Source organism: Cibotium barometz, chromosome 47 (genome assembly GCF_041138505.1).
Source record: "Cibotium barometz isolate CiBa-2024 chromosome 47, ASM4113850v1, whole genome shotgun sequence".
In the NCBI taxonomy this organism is placed as follows: Eukaryota; Viridiplantae; Streptophyta; class Polypodiopsida; order Cyatheales; family Cibotiaceae; genus Cibotium; species Cibotium barometz.
In genome coordinates this window covers 19,320,451-19,334,601 of record NC_141092.1, presented here as the reverse complement: position 1 = coordinate 19,334,601, position 14,151 = coordinate 19,320,451, and the positions used below count along the sequence as shown (strand labels likewise).

Here is a 14,151-nt window from a genome sequence, read left to right as displayed (position 1 = left end):
TGTGGGCCGTCTATCCGAGCGCGAGAAAGATAAACTCCCCTGCATCCTGCCAAGCTCCGAGAGAGTCCACGGATCCTGGCCTCTCACTTGCAGCACTAGCTCCTCCCAGGCAGCGAGCTCCGGCCCATGAATGGTCTCCTGGCTGCCCCCCATCCTGTCCTCTGCATCCTCCAGCATGTTGCAATCCCCCCCTAGGCACCAATGGTCTGCCATGGGGAGGGACTGCCTAATGGTGCTCCAGAACTCAGCTCTCCCGGTCGCCCCATTAGGGGCGTAGAAGTTGAGGAAGCCAATGCGGTCTTCCCCAACCCGAAGGATGATCCACTGCGCTCGACCCTGAACCAGAGTGCCAGAATCCACAACCTCGGATAGAAGCTGCTCGCTGACTGAGATGCATACTCCACCCTGGTTCCCCTGGGAGCCATATGCCGGTGACCAAAAAGTGTGACTCCTGCCTGGCAAGATCTTCCCGCAGGTGCGGGTGTGCCCGGCAGAAAGGTGGTGCTCCTGGATGAAAAGGATATCTATGGGCCCTCCAACGAGAGCCCTCTGGATCTCCTGGCGAAGTCTGCCCCGACCAATGTAGCAGCGAGGTCCACCAAGACCCTGGATGTTCCATGAGAGGATCCTCATGGATGAGCTATGGCAAGTGAAGCAGCCGCCACTGGCTCACCCCTCTCAGCCGGCCCGGATGAGCTGCCCTCCAATCTGAGAGTCTTGGGCACCGGCTTGGAGGGAGAATAGTCACTGTCTGTCCGGGTGCGGAGTCTCTCCAAAAAAAGGGTGACCTGTCTCTGTGTCCAGCCCCACTCCACCTTCGCCCTGTCAAAGGCATAGGCGTGAGACCAATCCTCTGCATATATGTATCTAAAGGTAGGCTGCATCCTCGGGGCGGCGTGGAGGAGAATCAGCAGCACCGCCTCAACTGAGGTGTGGACCGGATCCGCCCGCCAATCTCCTATACCAAACAAGCTCATGCGGGCTGAGTGTAATCGGGTCTGCAATAGGTCCGTGAGCCCCAAGTCACTGAAGTGGTGAGAAAACTACAGTATCTGATCACGCAAAACTTCCTCTACAGAGTTGCAATCCCATGCTGTGTCTGGGGCAACACTGAGAGGAAAGGAGAAGGCCACCATGCTGCTCACCACTGAAGGAGAACGAGATGGATGGCACACCACGCATACTCGCAAGGGCGCGACCAGTGTCTCGAACGGGCCAGCATCTAGCTGGAGACACCTGAAGAAACCGTAATCCACTGGGAGCCCCATCACTCGCGGGGGTCCCCCAAGGGAGGCTGGAGAGAACTCTGTGGCGGGCGAAGCTAGGATCGCCATCTCCACCGGCCCGGAGTGGCGGTGGAACAGCCGTTGAACTGAACTCTGGCCTACCCAGCTGCGCTGCCCCGGGGCAGTGGGTGGTCTGGAGGAGTATCCTGGAGAGGCCGAGGGAGGGATGGTGGCTCGCGGAGAGGAGGGGGGAGAGCGAGGAGAGGATGGAGAGGCATCTGCCAGAGGAGAGGTGTCAGGGGGGCCGCCGGGGGAGGCGGGGGGGGGGGGCTGGGGGGGGGGAGAGGGGGGGGGGTGGAAGGAGTGCTCTCCGAGTGAGGGGAAAAGGGGCCGGGGGTCGAGGAGTGCGGCCCGGGATCCTCAGGAATTTGCTCCATGGAGGGGGCAGGGCCCCCCGCGGGGGGAGGCAGGAGCGGGGTCTCCACATGGGGGGCTCCACCGGCGGCCTCAACAGGCACTGAGACTGAATCCTCGTCCATCGGGGTGGGACCTGCTGGCCGCCTATCCCTGACTGGAGCATAAGTGCGGGTAGGTGCCTGGACGCCAGCCGGAGTCGCCTGTCCGCTAGCCTGTGCTGCCTGCTGGCGTCTGCGACGGTCCCTGCGGGCTGGGCGTTTTCGCCGGTGAACCTCCTGCCATCCGCCAGCCTCCTGGGTCTGCGCGGCATCCTCCGCCGGGGGGGCCTGCTCGTCAGATGATGGCGCGTGCTGAGACGAGCTAGGGATGTCCGGTCTCTGAGGTGGATGGCCACCCCTCGGGCCTCCTGAAGGGGGTCCAGAGGCGCAGAACGTGAAGGATGAACCCCCTTGCGGGGACAGGCGCGTGCGAGGTGGCCCATCTCCCGACAGATGTAGCACTGGCCGGGGAGGCCCGAATACTCCAAGCGCTGTATCAGATGTCCTCCAGAAAGACAAGGGAGGAGGATCGTCTTCGGGAGGGACTCCGGTGACGGAACCACAACACGAATGGCCGGGAGTCCTGCTGCCCGAGCTATCACTGAAGCCGCTGTCTGAGGTGTCTCCACCACCTGCCCGAACGCCTTGCCAATGGATGACAAGAGGGGCAAGTACTCCCTGCGGAGTCCAGGAAAGCAGATAGTGATGGGGAAACCTGTCGCGCCTGCTAGCGGGTCAGAAGCGGGGTCGAAACGGTGAGTCCATCGCACCAGGAACGCTCGGGATGAGCGGAGGGCAATGGGGCTCCGAGCTAGAGCTGCCTGGGGGGACTCGAAATCCACCTGGTAGTAGCCACGTCCCAAAAAATCGACGCTGACGATCTTGGCAGGCACGCCAACGAGGCTGCCTTGCAGAAGGTCGCGAAGCTCTCTCCGCATCGGACGGCTACCCACTATCTTGCAGACCAAGGAGGAGGCCTCAAGAGCGGATACTGTGGAAACAAACAACTGATGATCTGCATCTGTGAACTCCAGACGGAGACCGGAATCGGCAAGGGTAGTCGGAGCGGCTTCCATGGAGTCCTCCATAGGGAAAAGGCCAGAGACCGGGGTCACCAACGGGAGGGACACAGCCCTACGAGGAAACGGCGAGGCGGAAGGAGAGAGGATAGCGGGGGCGGAGCGGGGGCGGAGCGGGGGGGGGGAGGGGGGAGCTGAGGCGGGGGAGGAGAAGGGCTTGCACACACACCAGTATAGCAGGCGGAGAGAGGGGGAGGGAAGGGCTGGGGGAGAGGGAGGGGCAGGTGACAGGCAGCGAGGGGGTGGGGGGGGCATGCGCAGGCTGAGAGAAGGTGGTGGGGATGGCGCAGTGAGGAGGAGGGAGGGGCTAGCGCAGCTGCACAAAAAGGAGAGGGAGCGAAGGAAAGGCAGGAGCTGGGGGCGCAAGGAGGCGAGGTTGGTAGGCAGGCCACGGCTGGAGCATTGGTTAACCCAAAAGGTAATACGAGAAACTCGTAATGGCCATACCTAGTCCGAAAGGCGGTTCTTTCGACATGCCTTTCATGAATACGTATCTGGTGATAGTCAGTACGTAAATCTATCTTCGTGAAATATTTCGCTCCTGCTTACCGGTCAATCTGGTCATCTGATCTAGGGAGAGGATAACGGTTCTTAATTGTCAGCTTGTTCAATCTCTTGTAATCTATACACATTCTCCAGGTGTTGTCCTTCTTTCTCCTAAGCAACACAGGTACATCCCAAGGTGATTTACTTGGACGGATCTGGCCCATTCTCAGATAATCTTCGAGTTGTTTAGCCAACTCATCTTCCTCAGCTTGGCTCATCCTGTAAGGTGGAATACTGACAGGATGAGCACCAGGGATCAAGTCAATATGATGATCTACTGCCCGTTCAGGTGGTAAACCCGATGGCAGTCTCTTAGGAAATACGTCTTGAAACGAATCAAGTATCTTCTGTAATTCTTTGCTTTCAAACACACTTAGTTCATTGACATCCATGGAAGATATGAGAAATGAAGAAAGTGGAATCAATACACAATGGAAAGCGGTATACAAAGAAGAATCCATTATATTTCCGAAATCAATTGTATTTACAAGAGGTCCCTGAGAGGGATGAATACAATCACCTAAAATACTATACTGGATGTCCCTATGCTGAAAAGAAAAAATATGACTAGACCAATCTATCTAGACTTGAAGAGTCTTAAACCACTCAATCCCTAATAACAAGTCTACATTTTCTAGGTACATAATATAGCAGTCTAGAGTATCTTTGTAGTCTTGAATCTGGATTGGAAGCCATCTTCACCTTTCGATCCCATACTTGCCTTCCCGCAGGTAGGCGTACCTCATAGGTATGATCGCTGGGTGTCATATCAAGACTTAATTTTTGCACAAGTTTGTAGTTAACAAAGTTGTGTGAGCTGCCAGGGTCTAGAAGAATGTGAATCTTATGGCCATTCACTTCTCCAAAAACGCGGAGAAGATCATGCAAACCAAATACTTTAGAGTTGAACAGACAATCAGAACATGTACTAGGGCGAGAAAGTACAGTAATTGACGTACCTGTCAAAGACAACTGATTAGTTGCCTTTGGTTTGGGTCCCACGTTGGTCTCTGCACCCTTTTGCTTCGGGCACTCGTTACGTATGTGTCCTTTTTCTTCGCAGATAAAACAACGTTCCTCCTTCTTGAGCTTTAAAGCCCCGAGGAGTCGTTTCTTCTTCGATGGAGTCGAATTTGAATTCTTCGAAGGTTGGTCCGAAGACTTGCCTTCAATCGTGTTAGCCATAGGTGCGGAGAACTTTCTTTTATGCTTGTTCCCCTGCTCGGTAACGGGTTTAGACTTGGAAGAAACCATTGTATCATCATAGATACGAGTTGAATGAATGGCTTCGTCCAATGTTTTGCATTTGTTATTTTTAACCTGTAAACAGTATGAGTCTGGTAAACGAGCTACGAAGAATCCCAAAAGAGTAGTGGGATCCATCTTTGTGGCTTTCATCTGCAAGTCCCTAAACTTCTGGAGGTAGACCTCATAAGTGAGGTGCTGCGAGGTCATGGTCAAAGTCGTAAACCGGGCAACAACATCATAATCATCCTCTTTCTTGAGGAATTCCTTCTTGAAGACGTCTTCGAATTGTGCCCAAGTCGTTGGCTTAGGGTTGAGTTCCTTCCACCAAAGCAAAGCTTTGCCTGAGAGGAAACCTGCTGCTAACTGGATCTTTTTTCCATCATCATATGGATGAAACTGAAAGTGAACTTGCCACTTATGTAGCCAAGTGCCCACGATCTCCTTGGTACGCTACTTATGCTCGCCCCTGAACTGTTCCGGAGTAATATTGGGGCCTAAAGCAGAGGCTAAGGTATCCATACCCGATAGAGTAGAGAGGGTAGTGGTCAAGAGAGCGATGGAGTTTTGCAAAACTTGCATCTGGGCTGCGATTTGTGCCTGACGTTCCGACGAAGAAGCTTTGAGAGCTACTTTGTACTCTTGGAAATCTGATTTTGACACATAATCGTCAAAAAGATCGGCATCGGTATCTTCCGTAGCCGGCAAGCCTTTGCGTTCAACAAGGGGCTCCAACTCCGATTCTTGGGTCGACATCTTGAAGAGGGCGAGCGGAGAGAAAATTCGGTCTTGCACAAAAAAATGCGAGTGAACTTGAGAGCTTGAGAGCTTGAAAACTTGAGAGATGTGTGGCAAGAAGCCCACTTAAGGGGTTTATATAGCCTGCCCCAAAAGCTACTTGAGCTTTTGCTTTTGTGTTAAAATATATATATATATATATAAGTTTTGTTTTCTTAAAAAAAAAAACATGTTGAACCATAGGGACCTTTAAACTTTTGTAAAAAAAAAGTTTAATAAAAACCAAAAAAAAACAAAAGCGCTGAATCGAGCGGATGCTTTCGCTATTTTTTTCCTGGCCCCTCGAAAATAACGCCGCCGCCGTCTGAGTGCGTCGCCAGCTTCGCTGCGTGCGGGTGTACCTGGCTGTATGCTGGAGCCTACGCCAGCCCCGCCTAGGCTTGGCCGCCTGCCAACGTAGGCCTGGCCACCTATGGCCGGCTGCCAGCGTAGCTTGGGCGCCGGCCTGCCTGGCCAAGGCGCCTACCTTTGTAGTCCTGAGCGCCGGCCTACGTAGGCTTGGCCGACTGCATAGCCTCCTGCCTGCATGTCTGCCCGCCTGCAACACTTCACGACCAGCAGCTCCAAAACAATCGCATCTCTCTTCTCTCATTCTCTCTCGCGTTCAACAAAAAGCTACGTGCTTTTTCTGTTTTTCTCACCCGACTCATGCATACTACTGCACAAGCGTCTTCAACCTACTTCTTGCAAAGCAATCAACCCTTTCTAGACCACTATCTCCATCATCCTGGGTTTCTTTGACAGAAAAAGCACATACTTTCTGAAAAATCAGCAGCATGTATAACAAAACAGCAAGCTTCTTGAACACATACCTTTCTTCGACCTCATCTTCTCTACCTACCGACTTGCTCGTTCACGAGGTACGCTCTGATACCACTGTCAACTCCCCACGGGATCTCCTCGTGATCGCTCCTGGTTTGAGACTCGAAACCTGCAAACAAACAAACAAGAAGGGGGTGCAGGCCTGACTCACCTCCCAACCATGACAGCCGTGGGCAAGCCCACAGTCTTGGCTGTCCCCACCGAGCCACGAGCTGAGCTAACTAGGTTGACGTACCGACCAGCCTCTACCTCGTGACGTCCCATACCGCCATGAAGCTACCCTCGCGGGCCTTGAGACTGCTGGCTGCATAAAGCAGGTGCACGTCTGCACTAGATCCAGGCTCTAGACCATAGAGCTCTCACAAACTCGCAAGACTCTCTATATCCCTAATGACTAACCTTGGCCACCCTTTTATAGGCTCTTGGCCGGTCATCGGGCGTCCACACTTGGGTGCCCGCCCATCCATACTTGGGTGCCCGCCCGTTAGTCTATCCCTAACTCAGCTCGCCAATCAGCTTGCCTAGCTCCAAGCTTCCCCAAACCTCGAAGCTAGTCTTGCGTGCGTGTAGCACACGATAGATACACACTGTGCACATGACAAAGGTGCCCAGATTATCACCCATTGTTAGGCTGGCCAACAAGCCAACGTGCAGTTGTTCTAAGGTAGCAGGCCTGAAGTGGACCAGGGTTGACCAGCTGCAGGCCTGTTCAGGCTGCTTCTGTGGCCTATTTAAAGGTCCTTCCCCTCACATATGTTCTCATGTCATCCTCCCAACACCACTCTGCATTACAAGGAGCCATCCTGACCTTTCCAATAGGTGGAGATGTCCAATTTACGCGAGTTCTCAGTTAAATTTTAATCCATCAAAGATCCGGTCTTTGGAGCGTGTGATTTAAAAAAGCTAGCTGACAACTGATGTTCTGTTATTACATCTATCTATTGTGTGTTTATGCATAAAATGTGCATGCAAAGATTCTTTTTTCTGGTTACAAAGTGGTTGCACCCCGTTTGGTAAGCATTGAAGGGGGATTGTTCCCCATGTGCAATGCCTGGCCTTGTCATCATTTATAGGCAGCCCATGCTTAGCTGGTCTGCCATGTTGTGCGTGCAGCTTCCAATCTCCACCCGGAAATGTGTAAATGTGCTCAACACAAGCTGTAGCACTGAGATTTGGGCAGCAGAGGCTGATGCCTTCTTTCCTCTCTTTCACAATAACTTTCAAGAAGGTTTTTTCCATAGGTTACATAAACTGTTGCTGCTAGATGCAGATAAATGTGGTAAGTGGATGGTTGCATTGATGATTTTTTGTATGTGTCTGTCACAGGTTAGTGATGCTGATATGAAGCCATTGCATTTAATAGCACTTCTTCAGCTTTTAAAGGATCAGAAGACCATAGTCTTTACTGCATCAGTGGTTTCAACTCACCGCTTGTTTGTGTTACTAAATTGTTTTGAGACGGAGTCTTTGAAAGTTGTTGAGTATTCTAGTTTACAGCACCAGCACAGTCGAAGGTAATCTAAAGTTGTCTGTAAGCACTCTTTATGCATCTTGTGTATGTGGAATTCTATGTTTCCCTGGAAGCTTGGCAACGTGCGTTAGTCTTGGATTTTCTTGTAGGCTTATGATCCTAAATAGAGTAAGCAAATACCTCCAAACATTTGAAACCTTAGGGGCCCTTCAGCCTTCCCACCTGTCCGTGGACAGGCGAAGCTCCCAACCAATCTAGGTCAAATAGGGGTAGCCATGTGGAGTTGTCCGTCTTCTCTTTCAAAAGAGCGGACGGACACACATTATAAAGTAAAGCTTTACCACCACAGGTGGTGGGCCAAGTGATTAAGAACTTTGCCCTGAGAGGCTTAGGTTGCAAGTTTAAATCCAGTTATAGCCCACACGCTGCATTGGCTGCATGGCCATTTTGTCAAAGACGGACGTGCTTTGATTGATCGTTGTCTGTGATTAGGCAGCCAAGGCAGGCCCATGCCTCAAGTAAGGTTGTGCCATGTAGGCAGGAATGGTGTCTGGGCGGATGCTTGTGAATATTATCTTTCCTTTTCTATGTCACAGTACTGCTTACACTCATGCGTATCTTAATGCAGCAAGGCTTTGGCGGCATTCCGAAGAGGGGATGCCCAAGTGCTTGTTGCGTCTGATGCTATGACCCGTGGGATGGATGTGGAAGGTGTGATGAATGTTATCAATTATGATGTGCCGGTTTATGCCAAGACCTATGTTCATCGTGTTGGCCGCACTGCTCGTGCTGGAAGACCGGGCTCTTCATATACATTGCTTCGCAAAGAGGAGGTGAATTATGAAGCCTAACTTTGTCTAATTATTAGATTAACTTTTATTACTATGACAGGTCTTGTCTACCAGTCAAGGGTATTTACTTGTAAGCTTGGTGCTCCTCGGACTGTAGAGATCAAGCAATTTTTCTTTTTGTTTTTGCAGGTGAGACACTTCAAAGAGATCTTGCAAAAGGTAGACAACAGCAAGTGCAAGAGGTTCAAATTGCCAGCTCCAATGATTGAAAAACTATATCCTTTGTATCTTGAAGGTTAGCTTCTAAATTGTCTTAATCTTGTAGGGTTTCTATATCAATTTGTGTGCTTTGTGTTCTGCGCACGAAGCAGCCCAAAATGAAAATTTTCTTCCAAAGCATTTCCCTTTTGATTGTGATTATGTTAACCAGTTCTGTTCTAAGGATGCGACTTGTTTTCATGTTTGGCATGCAATCATTATAGATCATATGTTTTTGTGTAAGATCAGTCCACACTGCACTGCAAATGTCAAGTTCAAGTGTTTTGTCCCATGTCACACCTCATATAACAAAAGAAGCTCTATGTGTGCTGTGTAATCCACCTGTCTTCAGTTTGCAGAAACTTGCAGCCAGCTCTAAATAGGGATACACAGCCTGTGAGATCACTATGGGTCTGTGATGGCCTACTTTGGCCTGCATCAGGAAATTTCATGGAATCCTTTAAGGGCTACGATGTTGCCTTATACATAGAGACTCACCAAAGCCCAGAGCGGGAATCATGGAAGCCTTCCCTTCTCCTTCCCTTCTCTTCTCCTTCTCCTTCCCTTCTCTCCTCCTCCTTCTCCTTCTCCTTCCTTTTCCTTTGAATTTTCATCTCCTATCTCCTGAGTCTCTTCTCTCCAAAATCTTCAACATCTCTGGGTCTTCCTATTCTATTTTATTTCTAATTTCCATTATGCCTCGTCAGAATTTAGAAGTTTGCACTCTGCATATAAGTTTATGGTTCAAGTTTTAAACGTTCAAAGTTTCAAGCTTTTAAATTCATGAATCATTATGTCTTTTGGTCATCCATATGCAATGTGCATTGTATATATAATGGTCTCTAAATGCTCTAATTATATTCATAAAATAATTAATATTTTGATTTCTCGAAACGTATCGGTTTTTTAATTTCGGGCTGAAATGTTTCTAGATGAAACTTCTAAGACCTCGAAACAAAAAAAAAACAATTGAAACATGTCTTGTGACTATGGAGGAAATTTGCTTGTGTCTAGGGTTACACTTGGCACTCATTTTATAGAGAAGAGACATGTATATGAGGGCTAGCCATGCTTGACAAATCGCACTTAAGTCAGATATTCTCAGTAGTGCAGGAAGATACACACGTGCTTTCATTACATAGGCAGTGCAAGATGTATTTATATAATTTTGTTTTTCCATCCAAGAGAAGTCAACATACTCGAAGGATATCTCGAAAATGGAACTAAGGCCCCCTTTCATACTTGTAGGACATAGTTGTTGGGATGAAAATTGAGTATGGTATTGACAAAGTTCTCTGGTATTGCATGATTTCAAGCTCATCCAGTGTGCAGTGCATCTTAGAGGATAAGAAACTTATGTTATGTGCTTTTTGTCCTTAAGTTTTGATTCACCATGCTTTGAAAGGTTTCTTGGCTTTTGTTGTAAATGGCATCGGTATCTTTAGTCACTTGATTGATTGCTTATTCTTTGCAGGCCTAGAAAAATTGAAAGAAGTGACCGCTTTGGAGGCTGTTAAAACTGCAGGTTCTTAAGGAAGACTGAAAAACCTCAAATGAGAATTATCTCATTTAATCCCATCAGATCACCAACTGGACATATGTCCAAGGAAAGACACCAAGGAGGAACACACCAGAGTAGTGCAACCTGCTCAAGTACATCAAGGAAAGACAAATTACTGAGAATTTCACAATAGAATTGTTTTGGCATCAGAAAGCTTAGCTTTGATTGGTGGTAGTGGTGTGGGTGTCAAAGGTTATGGAAGGCGTGTGGACATTCTAGGAAGACTCTAGCTGGCATCAGAGTGCAAGCTGGGCAATAGAAGAGTAAGGGGACCTAAAGCTTAGAGCAGGACACACAGGCTTCTAAAGGCAATTTATGGGAGAAATCACCAAGGATGGCATTCTTTAAAGAAAGCCTTTGTTCCCTTACAATGGTTGTGCGCTGCAGGAAGCTTCATTTAATCTCATCACAAAAAAAAAAACTTAGTTGTTATTTGAAGTGCTTACAGTAATTTTGCAGTTCTCTCTGTGTGCGTGCGTCTAGTAGGAGATGGTTGTGTTTGTAACTACAAGCAAAAGTTTTGTAACTAAGAACAAGAATTACTAATCAAAGTAGGTACGAATATCTAGGTGTTCATATTGTATGGGATTTGTTGAGTGATGCTTGGAGCTAGCAATGGGAATGTAGCTTGATAACCAAGATGGGCACAGGGCTTGGAGGGATGAAGTTATCACACAAAAGAATTTATTGTGTTGTAAGACTGGTGTGGACACAATAATGTAAAAGGCAAGATAGTCAGTGTCTATTGAGGTAAATGTTCTCTGTTGAGGTAGAGAGACCTCAAATGTTCAGAGTCCCATTTCAAGGTTTCATATGTGCATGGTCCCTTGGCCTATTCTACCAAGTTCTGCTCATTTTCTCTTTATTGAAAGGGCGGGCTTCTGAAGTGGCACTACAGGCTTTTTGTGAGCAGAGGAAGGTGATGCTTTGAACGTGGACAATTTTATCATACGCCATAAGAGGTGGACTTGAATGGGTTTTATTTTTGCCCCATGCTTTACCATGAGAAAGCTTGCTAAGGATATCAAAGTCACCTTGAGGGGTCTATTTTCTTTTTTTGATGTTCTATAAAGTCTCTTACACAATATTTTTATAAGAAAGTAGAATGTCTACAATGCTACACGTTAAATGTCGAGGCATTATTTGGAATGTGAGACTTATCTCTCTTTAGGTTATAAAGCACTTGGAGCATCTGCTAGCTATGCGAGACATGGGATATATGATGGAGTACTCTTGTTTAGATGGTTGTTTACTATAGGACTCTATGAGTATCATTGCTTACAGCTTCTATCACACCACATTCATTACCCCATCAACCAATTTCATTATTGCCTCCTCCAATTGAAGCAAGTCCAACAAAGAGTGACCTTAGCCATACATGGCTTGTTACCTCCTTAGTGTATATGATAACAAAAGCACCTTTTGGTGACATACTTGATCTTTGAGTGGGAGAATGCTTGCCGCATGTAGACTTTTTTCAAAGTAGCTCCCAGCTACCCATCAAAGTAAGAAAAGATGATCATGATGGGTCCAAGTTCAAAGCGAGTGTCCACCTACAATGAAGTATTCACAAATTGTCATGACCAAAAAAAAATAGAGGACATGCAAGTGTTCCCATGATGTGAACTTGTTCCAAATAACATTTTTGTCGAGGCCCATGAGGAGATGGTATGTGATTATATCTAGGGGTTGTCCTTATCGATACACACAATTTAGATTTCTATCGATGGGTTTTGCAAACGTAGTATACAAGAGCTACTATGCCCAATGATGGGTTTTGGCAAATATAGTGAAGCCTCACACAAGGTTGCCAACTTGATCGTCCTAAACCCATAGATGGATTTTAGTGCTCGGTTGACTAGCCTCATTCAAATTGAGGTTGTTCTTGTATTGTGTCGTTGATATGAAAAAAAAAAGCATCTTCTTTGCTCACACATTTTTATGTCTCAAAATAGTAGAAATGACAATTGTATTTCAATGAAGGATTTTATAAGGTGAGGATTTTGCCTATGGAGAAATAATTGGATAAGGATCAACTGCTTTATTGTAAATACCAAGGTTATATTTTAAATACCTTGGCAATGAAAAGAGCAAAGATGATGCTTATCTACTTAAAGTGGTTCCCTTGCACTCGTGTTTAAAAGAACAAATGCATGTGGTGCATTGTCGCAAATAAACATGTTATTGAAAAAAATCTTTCTAGAAGTCTTGTGATGTGTAAAAGGCCAATCTCTGTTCAGTATACAAAGGGAATTTAATTTGATTGCAAGGTTGTCTCATTTGAAATGTTCATGTTGAAACATGGGCATTTCCATGGCGGCGATCAATGGGCATCAAGCAAAAGATGTTAGTATGCTTGCATAATGTATTCATGAGCAAGGTTGTCGATGGATAGGTTGAAGCACAAGGGGCAAAAAGGAAACAAGAAGATAGATTAAAGATGGCCAACATAACATAAAGGTTTGCCACTGGAGAATGGTACTTGTATCTTGAGTTAGGTCAAGAAATGTAGTCTAATGACATGGTGTAAGTCGACATGCACTTTTCAGTTGAACTAGAAAGAAATGACATTGTTGTTCTATCATAGTGAGAGGAGCATTCTTAGCCAAGAGTCCTAGAGTTTCCATGGATCTCTCAAGAGCAAGTGACGTTACTCGAGCATTGAGTGAAGCATATGTGAATCACACCAAGAACAAAATTCATGTCTAAGCAACACGATGTTGAGACATATTCAAGCAAAATTAACTTGTAGAGTAGAAGTGGAGAGAAGAGCATCAAATGTAAAGGAAAGAGCTTTGCAAGAGCCTAAAAGGACAAGGTAAATGCTTGTAACCGGTTAAAAATTACAAACTTCTAGAGACACAGGGGCACGCGAAAGAGTTCTAGCCCTTCTATCTCCTCGAGTTCATGAGAGAGTGGCAAGGATGCAAACGGTTAATGGGGGATTAAACTTCATAATGAAATCTTTTATGAGCTGCTCTTGTAGATGCTTGTAGTAACTTGGATGAGTTTGGAATCATCTATGAATATCTAAATGTAATTTCTCTCTACCAAATTGGTAGTTATGTCCTAGTCTTGTTTCTCTTAATCTCAAATTTATCCCAATTTGGTTAGGTTAAAAAGGCTTACATGTAGTGAAATGTTGATTGCATGAGACATCACAATGATGATTAGATTTTTTATTTTTGACACCAATCAATTCTTTACACTAACTAATATGAAACTTCACTAGGGGAGATTTGTAATAAAGAAGGGCCTTGTAATAAAAGAGAGATAATTAGGACTAATCTAAAAGATTGACTTATATGACTTGGGGGGTTTGGGGGGTGGAGGGCGGGAGAGGATTGGTGGGAGCCATGCTTTTGATAGGTCTTTTTTATTAGAAGAAACACAGGTTAACTCTTCACCTCTCCCCAACCCTCTCTCACTTTTTTCCCCACACTCTCCTACATACCTTTGCCATCTACCCCTCAACCTTTTGGAATTTTGTAGACTTGTTTTTGTGTAGGGCCCAAAAATTGACATTGTGTTTCCTTTCAAAAATATACCCCATTTCATTACTATTCAAGATCCTTTGTTTTCATGTAGATTAGAGCTTCCATAGTTGTGTACTCTTCAAAAGGCTCACGCAAGATTTGCCTATCCACAATCTTCCATATTTATCTTTACAATGGCTTCAACCTCCATCCAACTCCAACCAAAAGATTACATCAATGATTATGTTCTTCATAACATAAAAATTGAAGCCGGTGAATGGGTTAAGAAAGATTTCAAGGTGGGCTCTTGGTCCATGTAACCACCATCACGAGTTGGGACCACGCAAAGTTTGCGAGGGGATTATTTAATAAGCATTGATGGAAAATGGTGGTTTGTGAACAATGTGTAAGCATTGGTAAGCT

General features: G+C 46.5%; 1 protein-coding gene across 3 annotated transcripts in view; it reads left to right on the top strand.

The window, feature by feature from the left end:
* Positions 1-11,062, top strand: part of RH1 (RNA helicase 1) — a 63,978-nt gene extending 52,916 nt beyond the window's left edge. For all 3 annotated transcript variants that reach the window (XM_086784559.1, XM_086784558.1, XM_086784560.1), the window contains 4 exons: positions 7,498-7,685; positions 8,271-8,475; positions 8,623-8,728; positions 10,166-11,062. In XM_086784559.1, the coding sequence (XP_086640685.1) occupies positions 7,498-7,685; positions 8,271-8,475; positions 8,623-8,728; positions 10,166-10,224 (558 nt within the window). In that variant the 3' untranslated portion in view covers positions 10,225-11,062. The remainder of the gene's footprint in view (positions 1-7,497; positions 7,686-8,270; positions 8,476-8,622; positions 8,729-10,165) is intronic.
* The last annotated feature ends 3,089 nt before the right edge of the window (positions 11,063-14,151 follow it).